The sequence below is a fragment of the Chaetodon auriga genome, chromosome 9 (genome assembly GCF_051107435.1).
Source record: "Chaetodon auriga isolate fChaAug3 chromosome 9, fChaAug3.hap1, whole genome shotgun sequence".
Classification (NCBI taxonomy): Eukaryota; Metazoa; Chordata; class Actinopteri; order Chaetodontiformes; family Chaetodontidae; genus Chaetodon; species Chaetodon auriga.
The window spans coordinates 11,370,165-11,390,794 of NC_135082.1; the positions used below are offsets into that span (position 1 = coordinate 11,370,165).

Genomic DNA, 20,630 nt, shown 5'->3' on the forward strand with positions numbered 1-20,630 from the left:
CTTCTCAAAAATGGTAAATATATGTTGCCAGAATTTCTGTACTGATCAATAGTTCTTCTTTTGACACAGTTTTGATGACATTAGTAACTATTATTCACTCTTATCTGTCATTTGTCCTTCAGAGAAGAGGAGTCCAGACAAGTGGAGACAGAATGATCCAGCCTGCTCTGTGAAACTGCTCATTAAAAAAGGTAAATATACATTTATGTCATGCTGTTATCAGAGTTTGTAACTGTGATTCAGTCGTATCTGCACTTTATCTTTTAGACAGGAGTCCCAATGACCAAATCACAAATCAGTTTGAAAATGTGATTCTTTCCATTTAGCGGAACTCCTGAGGCCAGGACCAATCCTTGAGATGGTTGTTACAAACCTGAGGATCCATCCTCTGAACAGCATAATCTTGATCTCCACGAAAAAGTCCATCCTCGCCCTGTGCCACAGCCTCGTCACGGGCTCTCAAGGACTTTCCTCTGTCTCCATTCAAAAGTTTCTTCAGCTCAGTCCAGACAGCCACACCCGTTGAGAGCAGGAGGGAGAACACCTCGCCCTCTGCTTTAATGGATGCACCGACAGGTGTGATGGTTCCTCCTGCAGCCTCCAGCTCTTCTCCAGACATGTTGACCCCAGTTCTTGCTGAGAAGACAGAAGCAGGGCCCCTGAAATCCGACCCCAGAAACAGGGTCTTCAAGATGGAGTTCTAAGGCACTAATTTCACCAGAGTCGTCTCCAATTGCACCGCAGTGAAAGCACAGAGCTGACCAACCAATGGAGAGTGGCCGACTACAGTACAGACGGTCACCTTCTCATGTCAGTCCTCTGTCAGTTTGTCAGACAGTCTGCAAGATATGCAGTGACTCCAGGACAGGGGGAGAAGAGGGTTGCAGAGGAAGACAGCAGCAGCCAGTCTCCACCAAAGAAACATTTGAGCATGCACTGTGAACCCTCTTCTCAAAAATGGTAAATATATATTGCCAGAATTTTTATACTGATCAATAGTTCTTCATTTGACACAGTTTGGTGAAATTAGTAGCTGTTATTCACTCTTATCTGCAATTTGTCTTTTAGAAAAAGGAGTCCCAATGAGATGAGGAAAGGAGACATCTTTTCAAGAGGAGAGAGGAAACAACATGAAGAGGAAACAAGACAAAGACCAGAGGAGACGAGCAGCAAAGAGAGAACAAAGCATGCACTGTGATCCCTCTTCTCAAAAATGGTAAATATATGTTGCCAGAATTTCTGTACTGATCAATAGTTCTTCTTTTGACACAGTTTTGATGACATTAGTAACTATTATTCACTCTTATCTGTCATTTGTCCTTCAGAGAAGAGGAGTCCAGACAAGTGGAGACAGAATGATCCAGCATGCACTGTGAAACTGCTCATTAAAAAAGGTAAATATACATTTATGTCATGCTGTTATCAGAGTTTGTAACTGTGATTCAGTCGTATCTGCACTTTATCTTTTAGACAGGAGTCCCAATGACCAAATCACAAATCAGTTTGAAAATGTGATTCTTTCCATTTAGCGGAACTCCTGAGGCCGGGACCAAACCTTGAGATGGTTGTTACAAACTTGAGGATCCATCCTCTGAACAGCATAATCTTGATCTCCACGAAAAAGTCCATCCTCACCCTGTACCACAGCCTTGTCATGGGCTCTCAAGGACTTTCCTCTGTCTCCATTCAAAAGTTTCTTCAGCTCAGTCCAGACAGCCACACCCTTTGAGAGCAGGCGGGCGAACACCTCGCCCTCTGCTTTATTGGATGCACTGACAGGTGTGATGGTTCCTCCTGCACTCCAGCTCTTCTTCTCCAGACATGTTGACCCCAGTTCTTGCTGAGAAGACAGAAGCAGGGCCCCTGAAATCCAACCTCAGAAACAGGGTCTTCAAGATGGAGTTTGAAAGCACTAACTTCACCAGAGTCGTCTCCACTGTGCACCGCAGTGAAAGCACAGAGCTGACCAACCGCTGGAGAGTGGCTGACTACAGTACAGACGGTCACCTTCTCATGTCAGTCCTCTGTCAGTTTGTCAGACAGTCGGCAAGTTATGTAGTGACTCCAGGACAGGGGAAGAGGAGGGATGCAGAGGAAGACAGCAGCAGCCAGTCTCCACCAAAGAAACATTTGAGCATGCACTGTGAACCCTCTTCTCAAAACTGGTAAATATATATTGCCAGAATTTTTTTACTGATCAATAGTTCTTCCTTTGACAGTTTTGATGAAATTAGTAACTGTTATTCACTCTTATCTGTCATTTGTCCTTCAGAGGAGTCATTTGTCCTTCAGAGGAGTGCAGACAAGTGGAGAGCAGAAGGATCCAGCATGCACTGTGAATCCGCCATCTCTGATGGCGACGAGTCCGCCTACAGGTGGGAGGTTGACCACCTGGTGACCTGGTGCAATCAGAACAACCTGGAGCTCAATGCTCTAAAGACAGTGGAGATGGTTGTGGACACCAGGAAGAACTCAGCCTCACCTGCCCCCATCACCCTCTGTGACTCCACTGTTGACACTGTGGAGTCTTTCTGCTTCCTGGGAACTATCATCTCCCAGGACCTCAAGTGGGAGCCGAACATCAGCTCCCTCATCAGGAAAGCACAGCAGAGGATGTTCTTCCTACGGCAGCTGAAGAAATTCAGCCTGCCAAAGACAATGATGGTGCACTTCTACACAGCCATTATTGAGTCCATCCTCACCTCCTCCATCACTGTCTGGTACACTGCTGCCACCGCCAAGGACAAGGGCAGACTGCAGAGAGAAGGTGATTGGCTGCAATCTCCCATCTCTTCAGGACCTGTACGCCTCCAGGACCCTGAGGCGTGCAGAAAAGATTGTGGCTGATCCCTCTCACCCCGGACACAAACTCTTTGAGTCACTCCCCTCTGGCAGGAGGCTGCGGTCCATCAGGACCAAAACCTCACGCCACAAGAACAGTTTTTTCCCGTCTGCTGTCAGCCTTACCAACAAGGCCCGGAACCCCCCCTGACACTCTTCACATTCCACCTCGGACTCATTTTGTCACATTGATATAAATACTACAACTTGAACTTCTTTCTGAAAAACAGACTGTGTTTCCGGAAAATAGCAAACAACAAAAAACAGACTTGTGTATATATATTTAAATTGTTATTTTTTATGCTCTTATTTTAGTAGATGTGTCATGCACCAATTTCACCAGAACAAATTCCTCGTATGTGTAAAAGCGTACTTGGCAATAAAGCTTTTTCTGATTCTGATCCTGATTCTGATTCTAAAAAGGTAAATATACATTTATGTCATGCTTTAATGAGAGTTCATATGTTCATGAATACTCCATTTGTTGGGTTGATGAGGTTAGTAACTGTTATTGCACCTATCTGTCTCTGTCCATTTTCAGTGAGGATGAGCGGCTCCAGATGTCAGTTTACTGTCCTGAAAATGATCAGAGTTACAGCTACATTTGTCATGTTTCCTAGTTACATTGTGGCATTGGGTGTCATTGTAAAGTGCTGCATTTTGTCTTGGAAACTAAGTTTAACAGGACAAGTAACAGTGTGTGTTCTCATTGTAGTCATATGAAAAATAAACTGATTCCATACTTTACATTTCTACCAGGGTATTTGTTATGATGTGTTATATAAAACCAATCATCAGGATATCCACACTCACTAAGTAAAGTAAAAAAGGTGCATGACACATCTTATTTAAAGTTACATGATAGCAGCAAGGTGAAGTACAATAGTATTTTTTTGACACTGTCTTTGGGAAATTTAGCATCAGATGAAGATATTAAAGATATTTTTCTTGCACCATGAAATGCAACTGTAGCTCCCTCCATGCTACACACTCAGAAAATGTCGTGACTAGTTCCATTTACCTTTTTCATAAAATAAACGAGTGTATCACTGGTTGTATACTAGCTCTGTCATATGGTCTGTATAACACGCATGGTGATATCATCATATTTAATATAGCCGTGTAGCTGTTCCATTGTGTAATGGTTCACACTCTGGACTTTGAATCCAGTAATTTGGGTTCAAATCTCAATGTAACTTCCCTTAGGGCAGGTGACACATAAGAGTTCAGATAAGCAAAACTCAATGAAATGTCACCAACAATCCAGCGTAAGGAACTGATAAATGTATTTAAATGCTTATTAGATGCCAGAGAGACTGCACAGGACAGCAGTAGGTATTTATGTTTCACAACTACAAGGAAACAAATGGTGTTAACATTACAGTTATTACCAGGAGTGGGCACTTGCACATATGGCCAGCACAGCGCTTTACTGGACATTGCATTGCAGTTGAGCAATAATATATCATGGCAACGTGTCCTATAATGTGGTATCTCTATGAAAAATATCATGACATAGTACATGTGAAAAAGACACATAGATAACAAACTGTACATCCACTGTGTTTAGTTGTGTGTTTGCCTCAGGAAGTGAAATAAATGGGTTAAAGCTGCATTCACTGATTTCTGGTCACTAGGGGGCAGAAGAACTGTTTGCAGATGACGTCACGTCACTCTTTTGTTGTGGATCAACTGCAGATGGAAAGCCAGAAGTGAACTTCTGCATGGGAAACACTTAAACACACACAGAAAATGCCTGTGCGTTGTTTATGGTCACTAAGATCGATCAAACCAGGAAACCACAAAGAGCTTTTATTCAGTATCAAATGTTGTTCACAAGGGTGAAAAATGCAAGAAATTGAGCGAAAAACACAGGGAAAAAAATGGCTTGTCTGCTGTTGGGAAGAGGCGAGTCGGCTAATTGTGGAAATGGTGTGACATTAGCTAATGTTTTAAATCTATGGTGTTAAATTTAAAGTAATTGCTACAAGCAACACAACTATCACTTGTTAAATCAGCATTAACAGTTAACCTTGCAAACACCCATAACGTAAAACGGCAAACTTTGCCGCTCAGTGAAAAAACCAAAACGACCTGGGGCACTTTGGTACAGAGGCCATGGACCCAACCACTGACAAGAAAGTTGTTTGCCTCCATATGCTTTCATTTGTTTTCTAGAGTGGAGCGTCTGAATGAGCAGATAGTTGGTTGTATCTGCTGCCTCAGTGGCAGCAAATCTTTCAGTCCAATTGAAAAATCGCTCTTCCTCATAACATAGGGTCACATCCAACATGTGGTCTGATTTTCTGTTTGTGGCTTTCTCTCATAATTTCATCTAAACCAGCCCAGTAAGAATTTTCCTTCATCTCATCCATTGCGGTTTTCACTTCTTTCCCGCTGTCTGAATTTAATGTCACGTGACTGAAAACAACCTATTCAGCTTCTGCTTGAAACAGGGTTAATACACCCATTAGATAAAGCAGTTCTAAAACTGACCTGAGACAGAGAAAGACAAGGTGGCGGCATCATTTTAACACAGGGTTGCTCACAGTTTGAATGGCCATTAACTACTTTTTTATCAGTCAGCTTTAAGTTAAGTGTTGGCAGCCAGTTGTGACGCAGTTTCCTTCCTGATATCGAGATATACTGTAAGTGCTAACTGCTCGGTCCATTGGTGATTTTACACTCTTTTTAGGGGTGCTCAAGCTAAGCTAAATTTCATCTCAGCACCCCTGAAAATAATCGTAGTAATAAATAAATAATAAAATAATAATCGAATTTTTTCCAATCTCTTTATTATTTTCCCGGCCCGCTGAATTTTTGCCCAATTTATTAGTAATTTATAAGGTTTAGCAGAGAAAATGTGTTCAGGTCTCTCTGCTGCGCCTTACACTCCAGTCCAGTACATAGAAGTAATGGCAATTTCCCAACCTCTATTAATCCAGCGAAGAAGAATAAAGTTCTCACAGCGCGCGATTGCTCTGGTCTGGTCACGTGACTACTCGGGGCATGGGGAGCGGGGGGGGGACAAAAATGGCCGATGAGGCAGGGGAAGTAAACACAGCTGTTGAAGATGGCAAAGCACAACAGCAACCAGATGAGCCCGAAGTTTCGGAAGCCGCGACCGACGGCGACTCCTCCGTCAGCGACGGGCCGGACCGGACAGAGAAGTCGGCTCCGGCCGTGGCAGAGAACAGTTGGTCGGCGCCTCTCTTGTCTCTGGCTCGGAAGGCCACGGAGACGATTAGCAGCGGAGTGAGCTACGCTGCTGCCCAGAGAAATCCCTCCCAGGGATCCGCTGCGAGTTCCCCGACGGATAGGGAACCCGAAAATGATCTCAACAACACTGCACAAAAGCTCCCAGGTAGGCTGTGACTGTTACTAACATTTGGTCCTCAAACTAACGCTTTTTATATGATCCAAACTATAAAATATCACAGCCATCACACTACTTCCTCTTGGACTGAGGTGATGTCATGGTTAACTGTCAGAACACATGACTTCAAGCGCAAAACCTTGATTTTACCGGTTGATGACTGTACACAAGATCACGCTGTTCTGTCTGGGTGTTTATAAGAAGTGTTTAAAATGCATTTTATGGGCATCATCTCCCAGCCTGCATCTATTTGACTGATCTCATGTCAGTGGTTTTTCTTTGCTTTGCCTTCTTTCCAGTTCTCCCCCCCAAAGACCCCATGTCAATAGAGAGATCCAACCTCCTCAGCATGATGAAGCTGAGCATCAGAGTGTTAATTCAGTCCTCGCTGAGTCTGGGCAGGACGCTCGACTCAGAATACCCTCCCCTGCAGCAGTTCTTTGTTGTCCTAGAGCATTGTCTCAAACATGGGCTGAAAGGTGAAGTTTTTATCAAAAGTGATCCAATCCTGTGTCAGCAGCAGAGCATGCATAAATTACTTTAGCTTTTTCTTTTTTTCAGCTAAGAAATCCTTCATTGGTCAGAACAAATCCATATGGGGACCCCTGGAACTGGTTGAGAAGTTGTGTCCAGAGTCTGTTAACATTGCCACAAGTGCCAGAGACCTGCCCGGCATTAAGTAGGTTTTCAGACTTTATTGTCCCATTGTAAAGTGTTCTTAATGTCCATTTGATTATCGGGTTTTTAATTTTTTTCTGCTATTTTCAGGACTGGTTTGGGGAGAGCGAGGGCTTGGCTGCATTTAGCGCTCATGCAGAAAAAAGTCGCTGACTACATGAAAGCTTTGCTGGACCGCAAAGATCTCCTGAGGTGAGTAACCAGGATCAGCCATGTGGGCTTCGTGTGGCAGGTGTTTTCTTCCAGAGTGTTAACATGTCTGTTAACAATTCATCTTCCTCACTTTTTGTTTATTCTTTTTCGCATTGTCTGTCTCCTTTTTAGTGAGTTTTATGACTCTGGAGCATTGATGGTGGAGGAGGAGGGGGCGGTGATGGGGGGGCTGCTGGTGGGCCTCAACGTAATTGATGCTAACCTCTGTATTAAAGGGGAGGATCTTGATTCTCAGGTGAGCGTTGACGGGTTTTGTGGGTCTACACATCCCAGGACCTCATTTTGTCTAATGAGAAACAGTCAGTCTGGATCCGCACTGACCAGTTTCTCTTCCTCATTTAGGTGGGAGTCATTGACTTCTCCCTTTATCTGAAAGACCCTGCTAACAGTGAGACTCCGAAAGAGTGAGTGCCCGCTTTCAGATGGATCGAGCATCTCGCCTACACTGCTTTTCATTAGGTTTGGATCCACTCCATGTTCTTATTTTAGCTCGACTGTTTTATTCTTTCTCATTTAGTGATTCCAAGATGACGGCCATATTAGATCAGAAGCACTACATTGAGGAGTTGAATCGTCACTTGAGTGGCACCGTCACTGACCTTCAGGCTAAGATGGACTCTCTGGAGAAGACCAACAGCAAACTTGTAGAGGAGGTCAGATGCGCTGCGTGTGAACTGTTGTTTGATTGTGCTTGTGTTTGGGGGTGTGTTACAAACTCATGGATAGCTCCAGTCCGCTATTTAAAAAGAAGGCGTTCCTCTGTAATGTCAACATCTGTGCGCATGAGGCACGTTTCACCTGACTAATGAGTTTCTCTTGTCTTCAGCTGACCGCAGCAACAGACAGAATCAACTCTCTGCGGGAGGAACAGGAGCAGCTAAGACAGGAGAATGAGTCCATCCTGCAGTCCAGCCAGAAAAAGGAAGAGGTCAGAAAGCATCTACATGTAGCTGCAACTAAACCGGCCCTAATCTGAAAAGAAAAGAAGAAAACACAGTGTTTTGCCTTTGTTTTTCTAGGCAGCCCTTCAGGACAGTCAGGTGGAGCTGGAGACATACAAACGGAGTCGGCAGGGCCTGGATGAGATGTACAACGTGGTTTGGAAGCAGTATAAAGAGGAAAAGCACATTCGCCAGGTCAGGTATCAACAGACTCTGGCACAAGAATCTACATGCATGTGGTAATAAAAGGTGACTCTGTGATGCCTCATTGTCAGTGCATGCTCAGACAGAAGCCAGCAGTGTGAGTTCTGTGTGAGGGTTTTTTTTTTTTTTGTACTGATTAGTCTCTAGAACTGAATTTGACTCATGCCTTTTGTACGTGTGCGATGGCTGATGTCAGGAGCTGGAGCGCGAGTTGGAACTCCAGGTGGGCCTGAAGCAGGAGATGGAGGTGGCCATGAAGCTGCTGGAGAAGGACACGCATGAGAAGCAGGACACACTGGCAGCCCTGCGGCTCCAGCTCGACCAAGTCAAGACTCTTAACCTGCAGATGTTCCACAAAGCTCAGGTAGGCACACAGGAATGCACCTTTTCATCCTCTTGTGCGCCCACTCATACAGAACACACATTAACACAGTCTGTGCGGCTCTCAAGGACTCGCAACGAGAAGCAGAGAAAAAGCAGGAGGAGGCCGTGCAGCTGGAGCAGAAGATGGATCAAATGGAGAAAGTCATGAAGGAGCTCGAGCAGAGGTATGTCCCGTGTGTGCTTCTGTGTGTTAAAATGGCATTCCTTTATATTAATATGCTTCTTCTTGGTCGTTTGTGCGTCACAGACTACAGAACTCGGAGCAAGAGCGCAAACAAAGTGACCAGTCAGACAAAGATATGAGGCTGGAGCTGGAGGGAAAAGTAGACGCTTTGCATAAACAGCTGTCTGACCTGGATACACTAAGGTTAAGACACACACACACACAGGTGGAAGAAATACAATAAGAAAACTTACATAGCAAGCTGGTATAGAAAGACAGCTCTGCAGATATTAAGTGGGAAATCTTTTCAAGTTGTCACAGTACAAAGTGAAGTGTATTCATTTTGAGTCCCGCATCTCTGATTTTCAGTCACAGTTCTTATTTTGATTAATATCAACCATCATCCAGGCTTACATTCACTGTATGAACACATGTCTTCTCTGGTCTCAGGCTGGGTTTGGAGAACGAGCTGCGCACTGAGAGGGAGCAGAGACAAAGCCTGCAGAAGTCTCTCCAGCGGGAACAGGACAACAGCATCGAGCTCCGCACACAGCTGCAACAACTGGAGGGCCTGCACACGGTCAGTCAACTCTGGAAGTGGATCCTTCTTTGAATTGATGAAGAACTATAGCTGCTGGAGGGTTCACATGTACTGTGGCGACTAATTTCCCTCATTATGTGTAGCTACCAGACGCAGGCACAAAATAAGCAGTTTAAAGGTGCTTCTTCATGATCGCTGCCAGGTTTATTTTAATTCTGGGGTTCATTCCCAAACCTGTTCCAGGATTAGCTTGATGCGCTGTAAGAGCGGTTCCTCTTATTTCCGTATGGAATGCTTCAGTATTTGAATTGTTTTTCAGCGGGGGTGTGGTGGAGGTAGGGAATGCTTAATGACCCTGCACACAGCTGTGGTGTCATGGTGCTTGTTCCCTGTGAATTTGGGTTCCAGGAGCTGCAGGATTTGAAGCAGGAGAAGCAGCAGCTGCAGCAGAAATGTGAGCAGCAGGAACAGGCTCTGCAGGAGATGGGACTTCATCTCAGCCAGTCAGTACTGCTGATTTTAACTTCCTCTGTTACGATTGAGCTGCATTTCATGTCTTAAAGTTTTTGTGTTGCCTTCGCCTTTATCAAAGGTCTAAACTGAAGATGGAGGACTTCAAGGAGGTCAACAAAGCTCTGAAGGTAAATATGAAGAATGTCGTACAATCGATGCTGTAAAATTTGAGTGGGGAGAAAAATATAATAACAAAAACTGAGTCAGCCTGATCTTGTATGCTCATTGATGCTGTCAGGGCCACGCCTGGTTGAAAGATGATGAGGCCACTCAATGCAAGCAGTGCCAGAAGGAGTTCTCCATTGCACGTAGAAAGGTAGGCTCCTCCTTCATCGCTCTTCATTTGTATAACATTCATCTTCCCGGCACTGACAATGAGCTGTCCATGCTTGTGTTGCAGCACCACTGTAGAAACTGTGGAGACATCTACTGCAACAGCTGTTCCAGTAACGAGCTGGCCTTGCCCTCCTACCCTCGGCCAGTGCGGGTGTGCGACATGTGCCACTCCCTCCTGCTGCAGAGAAGCTCCTCCACAGCGTCCTGACATAACACCGACGAGCTTCAGAGTTTCTGCGAGAGCTTTCTAACACTGCGCGTACTCATCCACCATGATTTTAACTACTGTTACCACTTATGTGAAAAGGAAAATGCCATCAAATCTTGTGGAAATGTGATTTGGTGTTCCATTTCCACTGTTACCTGAAATTCAGGAACATTAGTCGGTCTGTATTAAACAAGGGGCCACCTTTTAACACTGATGGGTTAATCTGTATGTTGAGGAGACTTGACTTTGCTTAGAGGCTGGAATAGTTTGGGACATTTCATGAGGACAATGTTTCTTTGAGCAGCAGTTTGACAGTTCAGCACTTGACAAACTGACCATTTTGAGTAGTTTTTCCCTAATTCAAACCATGGATGTAGATCATTTGTGCAGGTTGTTCATAGCAAAAACATAGACTTCACTTTGAGATGGCTCTACTTGTCATGCATCTACTCCGTACCAATATTTGGAGCAATGGCCCCACTGCTGGATACATGCAAATCTATTGTGTAAATGACTGTAGAATGTTAACAAAAAAACTATTTTAGAATGTACAATAATAACAGGGTTTTGTGGATTGTGTCAACCGCTAACAAAGCCATTTTCTTAATTTGGGAATGGTGACCAAAAGTTTTTTTATTTAGACATTTGATAAATGAATAAAGCCTCCTCTTTTGCAATGCTTGTTTCAATTAGATATTCCAGACTTGTTTATTCACTTTGTGCACAGGAAATACAAACAGCATTTAAAGCAGTAGAAACCTTCATGTCAGCAGATTTGAAATTCACTTGTTGTTGATACAGCGCTCACCCAGAGAAACAGCCCTATCAACAGTCACACCTTAAGGAAACAAAACATGCTCTGACCATGTGGAGTCTTAAATTCAGGTTAACATTTTAACTGGAAATAAAAAAGGCTAAACACTATGTAGAAGATGAAACAAGGTCTAAACATCAGAAGAAAAGACAATCTGATTTTTCACTGTTCATGCATTCCAGACATTAAAATCAATGTTAACAGCACCAGCGCTGGATGAGTTAACTTTGAGGGACAGCCAGGTGCTTGGAGAATGATAACACAAAAAGGACACACTTCCTGGTAATGAAAATTTAAAGCATGGTTTCTGTGATGTGTCAAATCTGTGAGGAATGGGGAAGACAAACGGCACTTCTCTGACACCTCTTGTGACACCAGAGGTTCTCACTTTTCTCTGAAGATCATCCACTTAAAAAAAAAATACAAACCCTACCCCTCTGTATTTTCATAACCTCACCTGACCCTACCCTATGTTGACTCGGTGAGACTTCCAGTCCTTCCAGCAAAATGCTGAGATAAAAAAAAAAAAATTAAGGGGGAAAAAGTTCTACATTCCCCATCCCCCACCCAGTCCATTCATAGAGCCTCTGCTTCCTCCTCCTCCACCGCCGCCATAGTAACTGCTTCCCATTCCGCCCTGGTTACCTAACAAGAGAGAGAGAATACACACTATAGGACCGTGGAGTTCATCAAGGAGTTGTACACGGAGGGACATTGCTGTGGTGCATATTAATACTTTAGTGTATTAATTCTGTGTGTTCAGAGCAGAGAAGGTTGGATGAATGCAGGAGAAACCTGCAACAGAGCTGACACTCACTATAGTCACTGTAGCCACCCATACTGCCCTGGCTGCTGTACCCTCCAGAGTACCCTGAGCTCAGCTGCCCACCGCTGTAAGACGACTGGTTCCCTGTGGAGGAGGCAGAGGACATTACGTTCAGGAGGACATTAATGCGTCATAAACAGGATAGATGTGTTAGTCGTTGCGTGCTGCTTGTTTTGTGAAGCCTTGCTTGTCTGAGGAAATGGCCAGGCGTCAATGCCACAAGGATTTTGTTCTTGTGTGCAAGCATTTCTTTTCAAAGTCTGACACTCACCCATGCCACCCATCATCTGGCTGCCATAGGCTCCGTTACTGCCACCTGCTGTCGAGTTCAAAAACAGCTCCACATAGCGGTGCTCTGAGGGGCAGAGACAGAGAAGGCATAAGGCGTGACCATCATTGTGAACATCTATATGCAGGCTGGAAGTGGTAAAGTTACTCATTTGAAACTCACGCATGTTGGCTTTGTCTTTAGACATGGCTGCCACAGCGTCCTCGTGTGTCGCGAACTCTACATCTGCCTCCCCCGTTACCCTGCCATCCGGACCGATCTCAATATGGACCCGCACTGGATTCAATGGCGAGAAGAACTAAGAAATACAAACAAGGACAAATTCACACATTTGTGCAAGATGCAACCTTAACATATATGCACAGGGTAAAGAGGACTTCAGCTGTCCACTTGTTGTCGCAGCCATTCCTCAGACTTACATTGTAAATGTCTGTCTCTGTGGCTCTGTATGGCAGGCCCCTCATGTGGACACAGTGGCCTGTTGTGCTCTGGAAGGAGGAGCCGCCATCACCATACCGTCCATCTGATACGCCTGAGCACACACAATCAAGATTAACACAAGGTCTTTTATCCTACTCTTGTTCTATTGTGCTGTGTTAGCCTGACGGGACAGAGTGAGCGATCACTGACTCTTGATTTCAGCTGAACTTCAGTCCTTGACACCTACCTCCTCCGTAGCCTCCGCGACGCATTCTGTCATAGGATCCCCCTCGGCCCATCATGTTGTAGCCGCGACCACCAGAGGGCCGGTCGTAGGGGCCAGGTCTCTGCATGCCCATGGGCTTCCGCTGGGGTTCGTAATGGGTTCGCACCTCAGCGCGGCTACTCTTGAAGATCTCAATGTACCTAAGAGCATAGAGATACCACAGTGAGGGCATGGGGAATGGGCCAGGCAAAGCTGCATTTGCTCAATACTGGAGAAACTGGGCTATGCAGATGCTGTCATGGTGTAGTCCATAGGTAGGAATATCTTTCGAGTACTTTATGCTAGTTGTTAAGAGAGCAAATAAAAGTTATTTAACTGAGTTGCAAAATTAAGTTGTCCAAATTGATAAGGGCCTTATTGATGCTTACACTTTTCTTATGGTTACCTGAAGTGAGTTATATCTGATTCAAGAGAGCGTCCTGTGTCCTTGCCATGACAGCCATTGTCCTGGTTTTAGAGGGACAGAGAGGGCTCCAGCCCTTCTGCAACCCACTCTAAGCATTACCTGTGACACTGGGCTCCAGATCCGTGTGTACAGTGGCCCTCTGATTTTACCACCAGGGAGACTCCTTACCATTTATCAACCTGGACTGATGTTTAGTGCTCAGACACCATTGCTCTCAAAAATCAAGCATGTACTGTAATTCAGAATTCTTCTCATATTTGCAAATGGTGCCCAAGCACTAATCTTCCCAGTGAACATTGTGACTGCGTGGCATATTTGGATCTAACATGACAATTCGTGTATGTGTCTGTGGTAAATATTACAAATGAGCTTAAATTAACCAAGATTAATATAGTGTCCGTTCTGTATTTGGATCAGATGTTGAGGGTGCACACCATAAGAAAAGCAACTTATCCAGCCAACCAACCAACCATCCCCACCTGTGCCCTATTCTTTCCTTGTGTTTCTTTAGAGCCTTTTCAGCTATATCCTGTGAAGCAAACTGCACGAAGGCCTCCCCCGTACTCCTCCCCTGGATGTCCACCGGCAATGTTATCCCATTTGGCACGATTTCCAACCCTTCAACCCAAGGACAGATAACCCCAGCAGGGGACATATTAAATCACATGCCCAATCACAATGAGAACTTTCTCTAAAGAGAGAGATAGAAAACTTATGGAAAACTCTATACATCATCACACATACCAGGTCAGTTTTTAACCAGTGACTGGCCATTTATACGACTTACATTTACTGTATTTTGGGGATAAAATAGAAATGAGAGGATAGAGGAAGAATATGGAAAAGGGCACTGTTTGGGACATCAGGCTAGTATTGGTGTGTTGATGAAGAGAGAACCAGATCCTGGTGGGTGACATGAGTTAAATTACTTTTCGCCCATTTAGGAACTAATCTAACACTTGGCATACAGTGTATATAAGAAAAATGTATGTGAAAGACAAGGGTGTGAGGAAATGGCAAAAAGAAACAATGATACTGGGGTAAGAGACCTGTCCAATCAGTGATGAGTCAAACCCATTCCATCGTTAGTAAATTAGGAGTAGGCACAGACAACTTAAAAACGTAACCAAGCCGTTTTACAACATCAGATCCAATAAAGAGAAAAAAAGTGATGACAATGGGCTCAAGATGGATATGATGGGCAAAGATGAGAAAGGGTGTTTTCATAACAGAGTCCTTCCCCTCGAACTACACACAAAGTCTTCAAACAATTGCGCCAATTAAAATTATAATTAGCTTCCTTTTCTGGTGTCATTTCCTCACTGAATGACCAAAAACATAATCTTATTATTCCACGATGTAATAATATTCAGTATGTAAAGATAATCTTCCAGTGGCACATTGACTTCTTTATAAAATCAGATGCAAGAACTGTTAAGTGTCCATAGGAGAAAGGAAACAAGAAAAGGAAGATGAACAAAAAAAAAAAAAAAAACTTTTATTATCATCAACATTACATTATTGAAGTTCTACAAGTAACCACCAAGCAAGGGTTGTTCTTACCTGAGAAAAACTGTACTATCTCCTCCTTGCTGCAGCCAAAAGGAAGGCCTCGAAGCCGGACGAGCCCATCTCCTGCTGTTTCTGGACAGTTTGGACCAGTATGCTTCATAACCCAGTCCATCTCGACATTGTTGGATTTAAAAACTGTATGACAGGACAGATAACACTCAGTTATCACAGCTCAAAGTTTAGACAATTCAAATGAGTCATTGTGTGCAGGCAGTTGTACACACCTTCTACGTATCGGTGACCCATAGTTTCTCTGTCTTTCTTTACTGCAATCTTCAGGTCTTCCTCTGTCTCCAACTCGACAAATGCCTCTCCACTGGGACGCCCCTCTCTCGTGTAGGTGAAGTGGATACCACCTCCATTGTTGACAATTTTACAATCTGCATATGAAATGTATTGTCAAATACATAACTGCTTAAATTGCTGAAGTATTTTCTTAAACACTATAACATATAAATGCTCACCTGAGAAAAACCTCTGTACTTCGTCCACTGAGCAGGACCACGGGAGACCCCGGATGCGTACTACATATCCCTCATCAGCCATGACTGGTCAAGATCCCTAGAAAGAAAGACAGAAAATCCTGTATGAGAGATTAGCACATACTACTATATAGATAATGCATTCAAATCAGTGGCAATGGGGATGGATGGTAAGGACACAATCTTGTGTCATAGTAATTTTATCCGAATCAAACGCTAGTTTCTGCACTGTTCTTTGTATTTAGAGTTGAAATGTTCATATCCTGAGTTTCAGTTCATCTGTTTCACTGCGTCCATGTGTCGGTAAACCTTCTCATCCCAAAGGGAAAGTGTTCATCTAGATTTGTGGAATTGGCTGCTGAACATAAAGATCTCCCATACACCGATTTAGTCCTTATCAACTTTAACCCAAGGTTCTGCATGATTCCAGTCGTTTTTAGAGTCAGATGCATGGACTTGGCTAAACGTGAATTAGTTGGAAGCGCCATCTTGAGGCCGTCTGATAGTGCTAACCGGTAACATGCCAAATACAAAATCTTGCATGCCGTGGCTTTTCCCTGCTACAAAGAATGTTGTCTGAAACATAAAATCACAAGCAAATTTCACACTTAACTAATTCCCAACTCCTCCCAACGAAAAGTCCATGGCGACTTCTTCATAAAAAGCGCGAATCCGGAGTTATTGCCAGCTAGCTAACGATAGCAATACAACAATGTGCAGCATTGCAGTGACATTGATTAGACAATATTTCTGATGCTGAAGCGCTTCGGCAAATGTTTAAGAGTTCACAGTAGTCAAATTATGAATTAGTACTTATGGACCTATTTTATCTTCAGCAGGGTGCGAGGCACTTAGACCGCTTACTACCGCACCCAAACACAAGAACAAAAGCGGCCCTTTCTACCGGCGCCATGTTATTAGCGTTAACAGTTAGCTAGCTCTCGCGCTATCACTCGCTCACTAACGATATTTTAACAGAATCTGATAAACAAACCGTTAGCTGTATTATGCTGTTAAAGTATGCAAACTTGACCACACGTCTTGGTAAGGCAAATGACTGATAGCTACATTTATCAATTTACCTGATTCAAGTCTAGACTGAACACGCCGGAGTATGTATGACCAGACCTGCGTAATGCAGCTAAAACCTTGCACTGGGTTGCCAGAGCCCCCCACAACCATCCCCCTTTCAGGAACTAAAAAACACCGCCATAGTGTCTGTTCCAAACTGAAACACAATTACGTTATTCCACATTACTAAACATTTAAAACACATTTGTAAGAAATATTTGTATCTTTGTGTGTTCTGAATTTTATCAAAATCCAAGAATCTCTTGTTTACTAAATCTCCTGTAATGAGTTAAATTTCACGGAAAGGGTTTTTATACACACCTGGCAATCCTGGCGGAATAACCAATCGCCTCCGACTGGCCTGCGTCCACGCCCAAATATGATGACGTTACCGCCCTAAGTCCTCGCTGGCCAGGCGGTATCTCCCGGCCTATAAATCCAAGTCACCCTGTTTACCATGGTCAATGCATTTCAGCTTCGAGATTCAAGGTAGAAAATACTGTAGGTGGATAGAATATATGTACCTCAAAGGTCACGTTTCACAGTTCGGCCAAACGGAGCTCATGCTTTTCAAAACCCCTCAAGACATCATGACAATTATGACCCTTTTTGACACTAAAGCCCATTTATTAAGACATGTCAACCAACAGCAAACCACAATAGATTTTTGAGTTTTTGAGATAATGATGATGTTTTACAAATTACCTCGATAGCATATGCTTATTCAGGTATATTGTTGAAACCGGAGGAGACCACAAGCCTTGGCTGCTGGTTTTGGTGAAAACTGACTGAAAGATCAGGATAGTTTAAAGTTTGGGGAGGGGAAGAAGCAGCACGCGCGCGCGCACACACACACACACACACACACACACACACACACACACACACTGAACAACCGGCTAAAGCTAGATGTTAGTGTGGTGGTAGCCTAAAAGTACAAAAGTAAGCTATATATAGGTCATATTTAGGCAGCAAGTTTGCCATCATTCACCAACTCCATTAAACTTTAGTAGGCAATTTACCACCTCCTCCTTTGGTGAAGCTGATTAGTGTCCAGTGGCAGAACACTGTAGTAATGGTCAGATCCATGAATCTGTTTATCTGTCAGAGGTATAAAGTAAGAAATTACATGAACTCAAGTAATGCAATGAGTGTAATTATTTATGCTCTATTTGTATAGCTATCAAAATATTCAAGTGCTGGCACTTGACTGTTTGTATTTTGTGCTTTTTATTTATACTCTCAATACACATGATTTTAGTTGGAAAGTAAAACCATTTTCTGATGGCTAACTAGTTTGCATTAAGTCATAAAATATGACGCATTCATCTATATTAAACTACACAAGAGTATGTAATTCGACTTGGCGCCTCAACAACATTAAAATGCTGCTTGGTCATTATTAATTAATGATTAATTTCCCATTCTACAGTATATTTACTTTGGATTCTTAGGTACCTTTTAGATAATACATATGTACTTTTGCAGTAGCAAACTTTCAAGTGCAGGACTTCTTATAGAATATTTTCATACTGATTGTAACTTAAGTTAAGGATCCAAACAAATCCTCAAATACCAGTACATGTATGAATATGAAACACACGGTGCTGAAAAAAAGAACATGGATGGCAACATGTGACGTTATAAAGATAATCACACTATGTGTCACTTTGCTATATTTTACTGCAAAAAACAAGAGCCATATTTTTTGTGTTATCTTGTTCTCTTATACAGTTAAGCTACATATTGATTTTTAAAATGCATCACACATTATCAAGGAGGAAACCAGACACATGGACAGTGAGACCTGACACTGTTTGAATACACATTCACAGGAGTTCAACCAACAAAAGTGTGCCATCAATCAAATACTCCTCCTTTATCACATACAGTATTTCCTTACCTGACAAACAAATATAAGTACTGGTAAATATAAAGCATAAGTGCATTGAAGGAACTTTGTTTGGTAAGACAGTTTTTACATAAGACCATTTACTTGGCTTGGTTTATAACAGATGGGTGCCTGAAATCAGTGGAAATTCTTCCACATTCAAACCAAACATTCACGGGGGTCAAAGTAAGGACTTTAAATTTGCAAATATATGACATTTTCAAGTGTATATGCCTCAGCAGTTTGAAAATGAAGTTGTTGATTTTTGTTGGTGAAGTCACTGGTGAAACCAATGTGTGCTTTTGTCTCTATTACCCAAGTCACCTAAGCATGCACAATAGGCCGAATTCTGTCATGTGACTTGGTGTCGCTCATTTGCAGCAAACCATCTATGTGCATATGTGAGCAGTTAATTTCAAAATAAGAAGTGTGTTATGATAAAGTGGTCACCTTTATTTATTTATTTATTTTTATGTGTGTGCATTTTGTCTCATATCATTGAACCTAAAATATCTCCCTTCATTTCTTCTAATTCTAATCTTATTTGTGCTCACTAACACATCAAAGTAATAAACTGTAGCACATGCAATTTGTGAGGTTCAGTTATTTACTGATATTCACTGCCATTTAAAGTCGCATTAAATGAGTGATGAAAATTTACAACAGGTAGCAACACACTCTGAGGGCGGTCCTTCTATTTAAGTGATTTCCCAATAAGAGTTTACATGAACTAGTAGGGCTAGCTATCAGTTAAGTTGGCCTACCATGTCATGTCTTGACGTTCGTTCTACAGCCTCGTGATATTGGTAAACCTAACATGACGTTGCGGTCTCGTATTTGACAAGCACTTACTTTGACCAATTGAAAGCAGAGTTCTTTCCTGCTAAGCCAATAGATTTACCAGGATTCCCAACAGAGGCGGTCTTTCTGAGAAACAGTGCGTATCGGGTTAGGTTGTTAGAAAGTTAATGGCTGGGGGAAAGAGATCCTCCTCAACCCTCGCTTCGGGAGAGTTTCTGGATTCCCTGAAGTAAAACACGTAGATATCTTAAAAGAAAGAGCCTGGACGGACGTTTAAGTCAACAACTAGCTCGTTAACACACGTATCGTGAACATAAGTATGCAGGATGCAGTAGCCGGGACGGCAATGCTGACGGACGGCTTCGAGGACGAGATTGACTCGGTGACTCCTCGCTCCCCAGTGGCAGGGATGGGGGTAGGAGCGACACCAGGAGGAGTCGGACTAGGGGGCATTGGGATTGGTGTAGGTGGAAAGAAAGTACGTTTATACGGTGAACCAGGCGGGCCTGCTGCGGAAAGACTGGATTTCAAACTAGCGGCCGCGGCCGTCCTCTCCTCGGGTCCAGGATCCGGCAGCGACGAAGACGAGGTTTCAGAGGTAGCTACGCTAAGCTAAGCTAGTTAGCTAAGCCTAACTAGAGAGCTAGGCAACATTCCTCTCTTAGCGCGAGCTGGCTGCTAGCTTGCGAGTTAGCTCGCAGTTGGCAACCACCCCCTCCCAGGCCGCTGAAATTACGTAAAATAAACTAGCACTTTAGTCAAATTACACCTCTTGCCAGTTCAGATGCTTACGGAGTCTTGTGATGTCGGTATTGTTTGGTGAGACACAGGCAGTTGTTCAAGCTAAGCGGCTGAAATGTTTTATTTATGCAGCGCAGGCTGTGACTACGGCCTAGTTCGGGTGGAAGCGAAGACGGCCTCGTTCGGTGCTGTCGTCTCGCAACACCCATCACAAGTTTGCAGCTCTCCCAACAGCTTTCCAGCCACAGCAAATGGAAGATGCCCGTAAACCCACGGACGTACACGGCCATCTAACTATCTGCCATTTCGTAGTTGTGGTGCAATTACGTCACTTTTCCAAATCACGTAAATGAACTCCGATCGTACCTCTGCTAACTTTTTCGATACGTTTAAAATGCCTTTTACCTCGCGGAACTGCTCGAATTTTCGACAGTCGGTGTTGACAAATAAGCCAGCTGAGTGTTTTTCATCCTTCGTCTCTCTCGGTTAGATAGCCACCACCACTGTGTCAACTTCATTTGCGTTGTCACAATTGAGAGCAGCTAGAGTTCATGTTGAGAGGTGTCCAACTTTCCATGTGCTGGCAGTCACACGGGGACAGGTGTGATGGCATCTCCACCTCACTTAAACATA

At 43.5% G+C, this 20,630-nt stretch overlaps 3 protein-coding genes across 12 annotated transcripts in view; 2 read left to right on the plus strand and 1 right to left on the minus strand.

Annotated features, from left to right (window-relative positions):
• The first annotated feature begins 5,853 nt into the window (after positions 1-5,853).
• Positions 5,854-11,087, plus strand: rufy1 (RUN and FYVE domain containing 1). The gene is made up of 17 exons (XM_076738640.1): positions 5,854-6,205; positions 6,517-6,696; positions 6,779-6,896; positions 6,986-7,087; positions 7,220-7,343; positions 7,451-7,512; positions 7,626-7,761; positions 7,935-8,036; positions 8,128-8,244; positions 8,450-8,617; positions 8,704-8,801; positions 8,885-9,004; positions 9,251-9,380; positions 9,750-9,844; positions 9,934-9,982; positions 10,093-10,170; positions 10,255-11,087. Exons 1-17 carry the CDS (start codon positions 5,875-5,877, stop codon positions 10,396-10,398), a joined length of 2,154 nt encoding a protein of 717 aa, XP_076594755.1. The 5' UTR covers positions 5,854-5,874; the 3' UTR covers positions 10,399-11,087.
• hnrnph1 (heterogeneous nuclear ribonucleoprotein H1) lies at positions 11,068-16,698 on the minus strand. Of its 4 annotated transcripts, none has more exons than XM_076738642.1 (11): positions 16,576-16,698; positions 15,476-15,572; positions 15,236-15,391; positions 15,003-15,146; positions 13,919-14,057; positions 12,995-13,173; positions 12,747-12,859; positions 12,490-12,625; positions 12,310-12,393; positions 12,030-12,122; positions 11,068-11,857 (listed from the first exon to the last, which is right to left on the minus strand). In XM_076738642.1, the coding sequence occupies exons 2-11, from the start codon at positions 15,555-15,557 to the stop codon at positions 11,760-11,762; spliced, it is 1,224 nt and encodes a 407-aa protein (XP_076594757.1). In that variant the 5' UTR covers positions 15,558-15,572; positions 16,576-16,698; the 3' UTR covers positions 11,068-11,759. The 4 variants fall into 4 exon arrangements, with proteins under 4 accessions (XP_076594757.1, XP_076594759.1, XP_076594760.1 ...); XM_076738644.1 differs by having other exon boundaries at positions 12,026-12,122; XM_076738645.1 differs by lacking the exon at positions 16,576-16,698 and adding an exon at positions 16,107-16,421 and having other exon boundaries at positions 12,026-12,122.
• A 2,671-nt stretch (positions 16,699-19,369) lies between these two features.
• Positions 19,370-20,630, plus strand: part of ankhd1 (ankyrin repeat and KH domain containing 1) — a 28,505-nt gene continuing 27,244 nt past the window's right edge. For 5 of the 7 annotated variants that reach the window (XM_076738543.1, XM_076738542.1, XM_076738548.1 and 2 more), the window contains exon 1: positions 19,370-19,854. In XM_076738543.1, coding sequence (XP_076594658.1) covers positions 19,576-19,854 — 279 coding nt within the window. In that variant the 5' untranslated portion in view covers positions 19,370-19,575. The remainder of the gene's footprint in view (positions 19,855-20,630) is intronic. The other 2 variants (XM_076738546.1, XM_076738547.1) reach the window with 1 other exon arrangement.